The sequence below is a fragment of the Ischnura elegans genome (genome assembly GCF_921293095.1).
Source record: "Ischnura elegans chromosome 13 unlocalized genomic scaffold, ioIscEleg1.1 SUPER_13_unloc_1, whole genome shotgun sequence".
NCBI classification, from domain to species: domain Eukaryota; kingdom Metazoa; phylum Arthropoda; class Insecta; order Odonata; family Coenagrionidae; genus Ischnura; species Ischnura elegans.
The window spans coordinates 9,738,271-9,751,890 of NW_025791657.1; the positions used below are offsets into that span (position 1 = coordinate 9,738,271).

Here is a 13,620-nt window from a genome sequence, read left to right on the forward strand (position 1 = left end):
TCGATGGGTGCAGTGATACAACGAAAGGGTGTCGGCAATGTCAATTCCTCTCTTTATTTTATTGTACTCAATCACCATCTTTGGCTTAGTAACCACTTCCCCTCTTCGATTTCTTTCCCCATTGGGATTATCTCCTATCTGATGGTGGTGGAGATCATGAATACGTCGCGCTGATCTTTCCATTTCTTTGCCGTTGCTCCACAAGTATTTCATAGCACTGAAATGCCTTTCTTTAATTTAGCAGTCGTTATTTCTCTTAACTGCCCTTTCCTATTTTTCCCAATGGTTCCCACAAAATGAGACTCATCTCCCAAGATTTCTTTCCATAAGCGTTGGATGAATCATTTCACTAGAAGTCTCTAAACATTACAGCAGGAGCAGGGGTGCCGACTTACAAAAAATATTGGGAGGGCCCAAACCGGGGACCTTGTCTCTGTAAATTTTATAAGTAGTGAATTTTAAGTTTTTTAAGCATTTTAGAAGAGTCATATGATCGACGTTAGAACCCTGATCACTGGAATCTAGATATCTGGACACTCCGGGGAAAATTGACAAGCATGACACATATTTTCCTCACATCCGTAACGAATTTTTGGGGGGGCTCGGACCCCCTCAGGCCCCGTGGAGTCGGTGCCACGGAGAAGGAGTTATTAGAATGTGAATAAAAAAATGGAATAAGGAATCATACCTGTATTAGAAGAAGAGAGATTACCTGACTATGAGGATTCATACGACTCCTCAGACACCCTGAATTAGCGGTGTCTCCTTCAGAAAATCCTTCAAGGTCGTTGGTGGAAGCCGAATTGTCAGAATGATACATATGCTCGATTTCTTCTTCGTTAAAACGTTTCTTTCCCCCAATATTGCGTGACGGAGTACACATGATATATTCACTAAACTGGTTATCACTTCCGTATCGAAGGCACAGGCACAGAGAATAAATTTGGTATACTGATACGCTCCTCACTCGGTTAGGTATGAGCGACAACTGAAGGAAGGAAAGAAACAAAAAAAAAGCTCTGCAAATGTAATTTGAAACATTGTGTGGAGATATAATACCTCAAGCTCCACTTGAAACATAGAATGATATAGCCATTGAAAAATGGCACTCTCGAAAAAAACATGAGAATCCGAAGGCGAAACAAAAATGAAATTCGAGCTGAAATGTGTTGCCAATACCCTCCCTTCACAGAAGATAACATTGTCTCATCAGTGCATAAGAAAATGTAGCTTAAATTTCAAGTTCTATGCATCGCTTGATGATTCAACGAAAACGCTACTTTGACGCCCATTGGCGTCTCACTAGTAGCGTCCAGCAGCAATGCGAGACGCCATATGGCGTCTCACTAACTCGGATTTGAAGTTATGTGAGACGCCCTATGGCGGCGCGTGGCAGGGAACGTGTTAAGAATTAGCTATTATAATTTTTAAGCAATTAATGCAGTACAATAATACTAATAATATACTTATAATATAAATTTCCAATTAATATTAACTTATTTTTCGTATCAAATACGATCAAACATATGAGAAAGTAGAAAATTTCCTCTTGGTTCATTCAAAATCAGTTGTTCAAAATTTGTCCAAAAATAAACAATGCAGTCATTTTATATGCATTTATGTATGTTTTAAATAACTAATTCACTTTTATGATATGCATAATTTTTATTTACTATCACCAGTATAATCTCAAATTCCAATGTTAAAAAAATTAATTGTTTAAACAAAATGTGAAATAACAATAAAGTTATTGCAAATACATAAAAAATAGTTATAAATTCAGAATAAGCGGGTCAAAAACAATAAGAATAGACTTTTAGGTCAAATTTATACATAATAACAATAGCGTAATTAATTTTGGCCAGCTTTTTTCGATTTGGGACCACTGTGCGCCGCTCGATTTGTTGCAAGACTTTTGCAAACGATAGTACATCAAGTCCATGTACCTAAGAACACAACCTATTATACCAAGGAACACAAGTAAGATTGGTGGGAACAGTAATTAAAAAGTGAAAAAAGGAAATAAATTTGATTTGTTAATTAAATTTGAAAATACATTAACGTGTCATATAAAGAAAATTAACATAGCTCAGGTAAAAACACAATTTTAAAATATAACTCCTTTCTAGTAAAAGTAAACTTAGGTTTAAGCCTCCTAAGAGCATTCTTTAAAGTCCAATTATACTATGAATTTCACACAAAAAAGCAAATAATAGAATATAAAACCATATATTACCAATGACTACAAATATTACAAACACAGTAACATGTTCCGAGGAACATCATGGGCTTGTGTTCCTTGGTACAAGAGGTAGCCATTTTTAATGTGGGCTGAATTTACTGTTCCATATAACGTCTAAAATACCATATAAGTATGGAAAACCCACAGAGGAAAATCATTCACCTTGACTGGGATTCAAACCCGGAACCTCGATTTCAGGCCGAGTGCTTTGGCCAGTTAAGCTACTGAGGCGTCATTCTCCCCTGTGGAAATATGTGGACTATACCGGACAAGGTGGTATGGATTGCTGAGCATATTGTGTGACTAGTAGTACAGGTAGCACAGCCGGAGAGCAAAGCCCGAACTTTGAACACGAAGAGGTGTTCTCTCTACACTTATTTAAGTATACCGGGACTAGACACGGCGATAACTTTTACGGAGCCACCCGCAACGCACAAAACCACTGTGGATGTCTCCATAAAAGTTATCACCGTGGCTAGTCCTGGTATACTGAAATAATAAGTAGCTAATACTAATCACCATTATGTTGATTTTGCTGATGTTACTATAGCAACTGTTGGAGTGATCAATTTTTGGTAAAAGACATCGATACGTAACCAAAACTTTTGACTTTTCAGCGTCAACAACTTCAAGCTAGCATTTTCTTTGGAAACATAATCCAAATGAACTAGAATTGACCGATGCTACACTATAGTGCTTCTTTCGCGTTATAGCTCACTCTTAAAGCCCCTAGGTCACAGCACTTGTCGATAGTTTCAAGTGTTCCTAGGTACGCTACGCATCAGGTACACCACCCTCCCCTACTTGCAAGCTTGCACTAGCCATCTGCCCTGAGGATGGAACACGACTCGAGTTCTGAAATGTCGACAGAATGTAGAAAGACAACCCGGCTGGAAGCCCGAATAGCCTTCCTTGACTTATTTAGGAGGATGAGATTGACTGCTTTCTAGGTTGTTCACAAAAATGCAATGTACAAATCTCCTGACTCACAATCCCATTTCCTGAAAAGATCACCACTGCTCATTTTATTACTGAAACTCTGAATTTCTCCTGAATGAGTTTTCAATTCACTATTAAAACGTTCGAAGATAAAAGCAATGCCAATAAGTAGTGATGGACGGATACAGGATTTTTTTCGTATCCGGATTCGTATCGGATCCATGATTTTTGGAGCCGGATCTTAAGGATTTTCGGATCCAAATTCATTTTCACATTCCTGACGCTGAGATTCCTCCGATGATTGCTCAATCTCTTGGGAAGAGTCACACTATGTGCCAGTCGTATTTTGCCTTTTTTACTTTCCACTGCTGACATTCTCCAACGTAACCTCTGCGAGAGCTTTCAAACAAAACCGTTCATTAGTAGGACAAGAATCGCATGGGACGGCGCCTTCGAACATAGAATCGGAACTCTTTCCACCCTTATGGGGCGTTGCGTTCACTGAATCTATTATTCAAAATTTCGGTCCAGATCCGATGTCTTCCGCGAATTTGGATGAGATGTATCCAATGAAGGGCAATATCTGCGGATATTTGGATCCGAGGTATCCGATCCGACCATCCCTAATTAAAACATTTGAAGATAAAAGCAATAAAAATAAGGGTTGAGCTGCAAAATAAATGCAAGTAATCATGTACCACCAGTGGCGAGACAGATAAAACTAAGAGCTATGAGGGCATATTGAAAAGTTAGGTCTCCAAAAAACACCATTTCTAAATCCCCAAGTCGCCATGTAGAATATGACAACAGCACTGCATTTGAAATCAATCGATTCGGCTTTGAATATGTGAAAAATCTTGTTGAAATGAAAAATTAACAACCTTGGCAACTTGAAAATGATGCCTCAGCATTGAAACGCGTCGTAACAATAAAAACTTCCAGTGAAAAGTTACCAAGGCTGTGTATTTTTTATTTCAGCACTAAATTTCTTGGTTCCTGCACCAAAGTGTAGAATCGCCCATGTGGTCATAATCTGTTCAGTAGCTACAAAGTGGTACTTTAGGATTGAGCTCCCACTTAGCTCACCCACTGCGACGGCTGCCAGTCCTTACGCTACTGCACTCGCAGTTTTTTGTTATCTTCATAGGATTCTACCCCCGAACGCGGAGGGCGCAGTAGGCGGTGGACGGAACGTATATCCCGAGCGGCAGAGAGAGAGAGAGAGCGAGGAGTCGTTTCGAACGTGAGCATGAGGATTACCGTAGGCAGTCAGCTATTTTTACTGGGAGTGTTTGTTTTTCTTTTTGTCGAGGCTAGTTCCAGGAGTGTAGGTAGTTGAGGTTAAGTGTATCCCTTATTTGTTATCCCATTTCCCTTCCCCATATTCCCGGTGATGAAAAGGGAGTGGTTTGGACGCTAGCGCGATCATTCCAACTTTCTGAGGGAATTACTCCCTCCAACAGGGGAGTTGTCACCATTCTGAGTATGGGCGCCCTTATGTATTTCCCTTTACGCTGCATCCCATACTGGTGCCCAGAAATCTTTTACCTTACGACGAACCCAGAACCACTGCTTAACCCACAGCTTAACCACTACAAAGTGCGAACTACTCTCAGTCACTCGATAAGATTTTCCCGATTGACATTCATTCCTAGTTGATGGTAGGGTACGGTGAGTATTGTATAGACATAAAAAATGTGAGGAAATGCTGCCAGGAGTTTCCTGTTGGATGGAAAAACGTCCATGGTGAGCAGCAGTCAGGGCGGGGTATCAACAGCAGCTTAAATTGACGATTTGGCATGCAATAACCAGAGAATTACTCTTCATGGGATAAAGAAATGTCTTGATGAAGGCTGTAGCTACATCTCTGTGTGGAATACTAGGTCAGAGGCCTTCCGTTACGATGCAGTTTCTGCCAGATGAGTCTCATAGGAGTGTGTCTGCATTATGACAGTGCGCGTTCACATGATAGATATCAAACGACCATCCTATTCCATGAATTTGGCTGGGATATCATACGCCACCCTCCTTACCACTCTGACATAGGCCCAAGCGAATACCACTTTGTATCCTGTTCTCGAAAAACACCTAAGGAGACAAATATTCAACTAAGACGATGCATTGCAAGAAGCAGTCGTCAGTTAAAAATACAGGGAGAGCAGCACAACATTAGAATTAAAAGGCCAGTTACAATAATGCCAAAAGTAATTAATCCTAAGGGCACTATTTAGAAAAATAGCTAAATGTTCCCCCTTTCCAGCGATGGAGACAAAAGTTGAAAATAAACTGATTATTCAGGATTTAAAAAATTGGAGACCTTAAAATTAATAAGGAGGCTTCCGCAGTGAGTTGATAGGTGATTGTTTTTCGGGCTCCTTCCATGTTGACACATATTTTGTGGACAACCTAAAAAAAATAACTAATCCCAATCAATGCCTATCGTTTTCATTGATGAAGGAAACTGCCCTCTTCTTGGTTAAACCTAACAAAATACAATGTCCAACATCTGGAAAAAAGTGAATATGATTGCACTTGTTTTACAATTCCACCTTATTTTCCAACTTATTAAAATTGGACCAAATATGATGCTAATTTTTGCACTTTTTTGACCAGGTTCCATGCTAACGTTTTCCATGAGCGCTGATATGTATTTACTTTTGGATACTCGATTCTCAGCCAAGTGTTCTATTCTGGTCATGTATTGCTATTTTTTTCAATAAACCAGTCCTAAAGGTAATAACCTCAGCTCAATTAAGGCGTATGAATCTTAGTAACAATCTTCACTGCAAAAAATGCTGCATTTCAATAAGCCACAAAGAAAATGTTCCTGGCCACTGATCCAAGTAGTTAACCCCTTCAAGACGGTGGAGTTCTCCCCTCAGCATGACTGCTGTACTGAGCCTCAAAGAGACTCTTCCATCCCCTCCGTTCGGAGCACTTTTGCTGGACCTTTGTTATGAAGGGTGTCACAGATAACCACACACTCTCAGCACCAACCCTTTTCCACCCTCCCTAGCAGGGACTCGGCAATAATTCGGACTCCAGAGGGTAGTTGGGCTCTCTGCTTTCAGGGTTTATAACGCTACCAGTGGCATTGGTTTGCAGTCAATCATGCTCTGTTTATATTAATTAGCTACATGGACAACTGTTTCTCGAACGTAAATTACAGACTTTCAATTGAATTCCTTGTTTCACTCTGAGAATTATCAAATTTTGAACCAAGCTCTAACATCAATATTAATGCAGCAAAAATTTCCATGCTGATGTTTATACCAAAATCTGACGTATGTTAATATGTTCCATTTAATTTCATTCAAAAATTGTGAACGCTGCTCAAAAGGCAAATAATTCAATTCTTAGTTTATATTTTTTGAGAAAGGAACAAATATTTATTTTGCCACATGACTGGACAAACAATTGCATGACTGCAGTCCCTCACCACTAAGAGGGGTGATATAAGACGAAGGGTCTGGGTACTTGCTCCCGGATTTCGAGGGTAAAGCCTAAGCCATGCTGTGTTAGGTCCTGAAGCAAAGACATCACAGACCCACGACCGTCATAAATGGGGAAGAGTTAGGAAATTTATATATTCAGCATTCGTTCACCTGGGTAGGAATATCTCCGACCAAAATTTGTGGCAATATTTTGCTTGGGAAAATCATAAAAAAATACCACACAATTACAAAATCTTTTAAAAGATAACTTCTCTCCCCATTTCAATTGGCAAGCAAACTAAAAAAAGAAAGTATGGATGGATTTCTATGTCATTAGCTTCATCTTTCACAATCATTTACAAAAATAGGGTAGTTTCCTTTATCAAAGAAAATGAAAGGCATTGATTGCAATTCGTTACCCACCATTAGTGTGTTTATAATATACAAATGATTTGGTTTTAGAAATCCCAGTTTATGCAAATGGCAATGGTCAATTTTAACCACATTTGAAAAAGGGCAGATTGGCGCCCATGCGATGCCACTCCACGAGACGTCACAGGGACCTAGTTTCTATACGAGTAGATAGGAGTTTTACATCATCTGAGATTACCAATGCATGCATGAGGCACAGAGCTCAGAGTAACATGTCTTAATAACCACCTATTAAAACTGGCTATTGTGGGGTAGTTTCCTTCGTTTGATAAGGTATTACGCCAAGCGCTACCTGCTAGCAGTGTACCCTTCTACCTGCTAGCAGCCTGCATAGGCAGCCTGCGCCTAGCAGCGCTCTAAGCCTTGCCCTTAGGTCACCCCACTTTGCAGCAGCAGGAACCAGAATGACATCACACGGGCTTTTCCCGCCATTCATACTTAGCCATCGCATTTTTGCGTGCTTGAAAATTTCCACTTTTCAGTTAATCGCTAAAAATAGAAATCGTGATTTAAGAATCTATTACTGTGAAAAGCATACTCCAGGAGTAATAGTCTTTCGATTTAGGAAATAAAAAAATAATAGGAAACCACCCTATTCCTCCATGTATTATTTGCAAGCCCCTTTTGAGCACTCACCCAATGCCTCAGTAGTAGAATCAAGGGCCATAGTGATTTTCTCAATTGGCTCCCCATCCTCCATAAATGTAGGCTGAAAGTAAGAAATTTAGAATTTTTAACGAAAGGCTTGACGAACTGATTTATCGAATGTATTGCATCAAAATTTTTGAGTTCCTCCAAAATATTTTCTCAACAAAATCATTATTTTTCAACACACAGAAAGTTCAACATTTTCTCACCACTCTCAACCAGGAAGTGTTAATTAAATAATATTACTACTGTATTGTAATATTATAATTATTAGATAATTCTGCCAGTGATGTCTTTTTGTACACTACCCTATAAGAACTAAGGTTATTTAGGTGATAGTTTCATCCCTGAATTTCAATTATAATTATAACAATATATACTTTAATTTCTAGTAGGAAGTTCAGCGAGGTACTAGGAAGGAAAAGGAACTCATAATATGTTACCCACAAATTGAAAGTCATTATTCTCTTGCCAGAAAAAGTGAAGGCATAATTTTGAAACGTGGAAATATTTTTCAAAAAAAACATCACTGTCAATAAAGTAAAAATCTGTACAAACAAAAAAAAATGTCGTCTTTTTTGTCCAAGTAAAAACTGGACAAATATGCACTTATTACATTAACATTCTTAAATTAATAGTTAACGAATCCTCAGTTGAAACCAAGGTCATAACCCAGCCACTGCAATTTTGTCCAATGGACTTCCATTTGACATCCAGAAGTTCCTTATGGACATCTATTATATGTCATTCAGATGACATCCAATGAGGGTCACTACAAAGACATCCATATGCAGGTTCTAGAATGCTATCTGATGGACATGATGTAAAATATATTGTAAATAATATAAATCATATCAATTTATAACTTCTTAAAAGTGTTGGAGATGAGTATTTCCACCAGCAGTTCAAGTCATCAGTCCGAGTTTTCCAATTCCTGAAGGCCAATTTGGAACTAACACACATGACTTACAGCTATTAATATACCGACTTTGATCAATTTAGTCAGGAATCAAGTACCATCAATACAAGATGTCTACTGGCAACATAATACCAGTGCTATGTGTATTATCATGAACAATGTTGATGTACTATCACCCAAATGCAGTAGCAGTCATCGGCATTGAGTAGTGAATCAATGATCATCTGACAGTGCAGTGTATTTTTTGATTTTGTGGAATTTTTCCAGATTCCGCCAAAGATTATCAACTGCTAATCGGATAAGAAGATTGTTTGTTTTTAAAATTCGTATTTGTCAGAGTTTATACTAAACATATAATTGTGAACCTGTTTTTACCAAGTTAAACTTTGATAACTAATCAGATGTTATCATTGCACTAAAATTAAAAGCTTGCTTTTTATCAAATTATAAGTTTACTTTGAAAGTTCGATTCCTCAAGGCTGGAATTTACAATAGAAATACAGTAGTCTATTTTTGAATTCCAGGTTTGATACAGCATGCTTTTGCAGAGAACATAAATGCAAAAAAATAAGGTTTTGCGATTACCACAATGACAACATCTGATTCTATGAGGAAATTCGAGTAGGAGGACAACAGTTTTCCTCTCATGGCACAAAAACTTGTAATATTTTATGGTAAGTAGGATTACAAACTATGTATTTGCCTTGAGTGCAATCAATGGATGTGATGAAAGCCTATAAGGATTTGCAGTAAAATTTTGAAACTTGGTTAACCTAAAGAAAAACATTTTGGCCACATTGTATTCAAGTTTGAATTTTTTTAAACTCTTCACTTTGATTTTACTCTTACTGTCAAAATCTGGTCGGATAATTCCATTAAAAGAGTATTCAATAGAAAACATTATCAAAATGATGACATGCTTAATAAGAAAATGCAACCAACAGTTTCAGACTTTGTCTCCAATAGTTTGGCGTGGGCTATAAACATAAATTCAAGAAATCCGCGTGATGAAAATGGTCCTAAATATATAGAACATAAAATCTGGTTAGCAGGAATTTTAATCATCTAATAACCTAGGAGCTGATGAAACAAGTAAAAGGACTTCAGTGGTTCATACCCTTTGAGGGACCTAGAAGGATTCAAAAAAAGGCAAACAGAAGGGGGAAAAAGCCTTCCTTCTCTTTCTATTGGGTTACCAACAGAAGGCCCGGCATAGAACCCCCATCGATATAAGGCCAGGCTACAAAATCTCCTGCTTACAAAATGCCTGATGACAAACTTCATAATGACTTTTCACTTTTCTTGGGCTGAATCATGATTTTACATCTTTTACCATGTTTCAATGGACAAAAGAAACATCACTTTTTGTGAATTATTTTTCTGAAACCTAACCTAACCTGAATGGGCTGAAGCATCCATTTACATTCTTAAAACAATTACAAAAACAACTCAATAAATAATTTAAGTTGATATTACACTACAAATTCAAACAATTATTAACAGAATACGATTATACATAACTCAAATTTAAGCAAATAAAATGTTTTTCATTTTCATCAACTTATTTTTAAACTTTTCACTTCACGTTGTGTTGCAACATAAAAAGGAACAGAAAGCTTATTTTGAGATAAGTACCCTTACTTCAGTTATTGGTACCTTTGAATCAAATGGGTGCCTATATTGCTGCGTAGAAAGAACAATTTTCGATTGTTTATGATAATGAAAACAAATTTAGCTTTAATACAAAGTCTATCCTTAATCTACTAATTTAATTGGATTACAGGAATTTCATACATACCTCGTCATTATCCGTGGGAGATAGTTCCTTCTTGGCAATCAGGTTCCACTTGAGGTCTGTCACCATGGCTCCTGAGCTCTCGACTTCCATCCCCTTACCATGGGAAGATGTAGAGGCCTGAGCCTGCAAGAGAATCTGCAGGCATCATCATTGACACATTCAGTGCAGAGCGCATCCATTGACGTGGTCCTGTCTAAGCCAAGATATGGAGCACATTAATTGATGTGCTCTGCCGTTTGGGCCAGGAGCCCTCTGCGTGTATGGCATTTAGCAAGCTTTCCTCTTTCGAAGAATGTGTGCCGTTTGTAAAAAGCAGTATTTGAAGTGAAGTTATGGAGTGGAAACCTCCCACTTTTTTCTTTCTTATTTAAACGGCCAATTTTGACAACTTTAATGAAAATCAGGCCTGCATTGAATGTGTTAATGATTGAAATACAGTAATACTTTTGAGTTTGTCACTGGAATAAAATTAAAGTCTGATTTTTATGAATGCATTATTCATACTACCTTGCAAGCAGCCTCAAGGAAATCCATGAATAAATGAATACTTTTATTATGCTTCAGGTAGAACCTGTGATAGCTAATAAACACAAGATGCATATTATACTCCAAAAAAATATTAAACAAATAAATAGCATTTTGACAAAAATATAAAAGCAGCGATAAGAAGAGTCTTTGTTCAGCTTTCACGATTATTTACAATCATTGCAAGGCTTAACAAGCTGTATATATTCAGACAAAAACTGTGACATATTCAATACCTAATAACAAACAATACCGGCTCTAACAAAGATAATAATGAACACACATTTGTGTAAACTAATTTATAGTTCAATTAAGTTTTGATAACATCATAAAATGAAGATGATAAACTTACCTTAGCCCTGGATTTCAAATGGGAGTAAAGCCTTTCTTTAAATGATTGAAGTGAACAAGTTGTTTTAATAGATAGCGGTAGAGAGTTCTAGAATCTGGATGCTGTTAGCTGAACCGAAAGTCAGGAATTTTGATCATTTAAAGTTGGGTTTTTTGAATTTACCACTTTACTAATTACCTAATATGTACCTCTTATTTGTATTGCAAAATCCTGGCAAAAGCCATGCAATCATCCTCTGAGCATAAGTTTCCAGAGTTGTAAAACTGCAGGTATAACCTCACTCATAACAAAAACTTGTGTGCAAGTAACACTATGCAGGAGATTCCAGAGACCAGAGATAATGAAATAGAGGCAATAAATGTAAAAATGGTCTATAACAGAGAAGTTAGTTTATTTTGGGTTATAATTCAGTTAAATAACATCAAACGCTTTGGTTAGTAAAATAACTTGGGCAGTTGAGATATAACAGAAGGACATGCTGCGTTATCGAAAGAGAGAAATCTGTAGATTAACTCCTTATTAGACAAAAGTTAAATAACTTGAATGGGGAAATGTGAAGATTTGTATTACATTAAATACACAGTTAATAAACCATGCATCCTAGAAATGTAGTAAATCCAAATTCTATAATGTCTGTTTCACTAAAACACCATCAGTTCAACTGGAAATAACTGAATCCTTCACAATTTATTTCCTCAAAAGGTATCAGACAGTGCTTTCAAGTGTATGATTTCAACATGGTGGGAATGCAATACACCTGTGATAACATATAAATAACAAATGATAATTAACACATTTAAATAAACAGCTCCACTATCGATCACAGTTTCAACACTCATTGTCTCTTTAAAGGTCTCATATCCTTACAATGAGACAAATCGCGCGACATTGAGAATAGCTTTTAATGATGCATGAAAGGAGAAAGGAACGGTCAGTAGAATAGCATGGACACGGAGAGAATTCTACTAAAAAGAAGAATATAATCACAGCTGAGAATACAAATCCAGAAGTAAGGATACGATGCACCACACACTACATACGGAGCATATTTATAAACAACAGCAAGGCTTCAAAATTGACAGTTACAGAAAAGTAAAGAGAGGAGGCTTTCAAAATGTGTTCCTCCTGAAGAATGTTGAAGATAAAAGGGGTAGTCAGAGTAAGTACCAAGGAAGAGCAGAGAATAGGAGAAAAAGGAATTCTCTTAAAAATTATGACCTGAAAAAGACAATCCCAAAAAGAAAAGGACACGTGTGTTGCAAGAGGGGAAAGTAATGCTTCTGAATGTGTTCTTTGCATCAGATTATTAAGGATGTACAAGAGAAGAAGACCGTATAAATGGAAAGAAATGCAGATAGCCAAGAGCAATGGAGGACTATATAAAACCAATTTTAGGATTGCTGACTTATGATGGTAATAAAGTTTAGATGCAGTTCTAGTTAAACTTACAATAAATAGTTCATAAATAGTATTACCTGATCAGAGGATGCTTCATTCGCCAGTTTGCTTGAGGTGCCATCAGTAAAATCATTGTCCACACATCCACCTTCACTATCACTGATCTGATCTTCTTTAACATGAGATGACCTGTATATTCCCAAATCACCCTAATGGAAAGAGAAACACTCATAGATAAACATTTTAATCAATTGTTACAATCAGTTGTGTAACTATGGGGGTATAAGGGGGATAGATCCCCATAAAGCCTCAGATAAAAAAAAAATATTGAAAACTATTGTCTAGTTTTGACATATAATGACTGCATCTGCGTTAAATTTTAAGTGCCAAAATTATGTAAAATATATTCCCAGGCATGGCATTTTCAAAAATTTCCCAGGACCCCCATTGCCTAGGGGGTTCACACCCCAGACCCCTTCATCCATCCCAAAGCATATACCTAGTTACATCACTGGTTATAAGAAACAAAATTGATCATGCACAAAACTTGAATTACAGGATTTCAGTAGAAATTAAATAATCCCTCATGAACAATTCTGGTGCCTCTGTAGAAAACAATAACTTAACCAACATTATTTGGCCAATGAAGTTATTCTTCTTTCTCATTTGATGGAATAACTAGAACTTGATAAGTGGAACTTATATCATTATTATAAATACACAAGGAAGACAAGAAGAGGCAAAAGCCCATTAGAATAGAAAGGGAAGTTATGGATTCCACTTGTTATAATGCCCAATTGTAAATTGAGCACAATTAGGTAGTCTTCCTTTATGATGTTTTAAATACAAAAGTGTAAAATTGATTTTTTGAATGTTATTTCATAATGAAGTGTGTTTCTATACCCTAAGGTAACACGAAACCAAATAAATAGA

At 37.0% G+C, this 13,620-nt stretch overlaps 1 protein-coding gene across 3 annotated transcripts in view; it reads right to left on the reverse strand.

The window, feature by feature from the left end:
* The window catches only part of LOC124171999, a 31,840-nt gene that overhangs the window by 8,716 nt on the left and 9,504 nt on the right, over positions 1–13,620 (reverse strand). For 2 of the 3 annotated variants that reach the window (XM_046551395.1, XM_046551394.1), the window contains exons 5-7: positions 12,765–12,896; positions 10,413–10,547; positions 7,684–7,756 (exon numbers count right to left, since the gene is read on the reverse strand). In XM_046551395.1, the coding sequence (XP_046407351.1) occupies positions 7,684–7,756; positions 10,413–10,547; positions 12,765–12,896 (340 nt within the window). The remainder of the gene's footprint in view (positions 1–7,683; positions 7,757–10,412; positions 10,548–12,764; positions 12,897–13,620) is intronic. The other variant, XM_046551396.1, reaches the window with a different exon arrangement.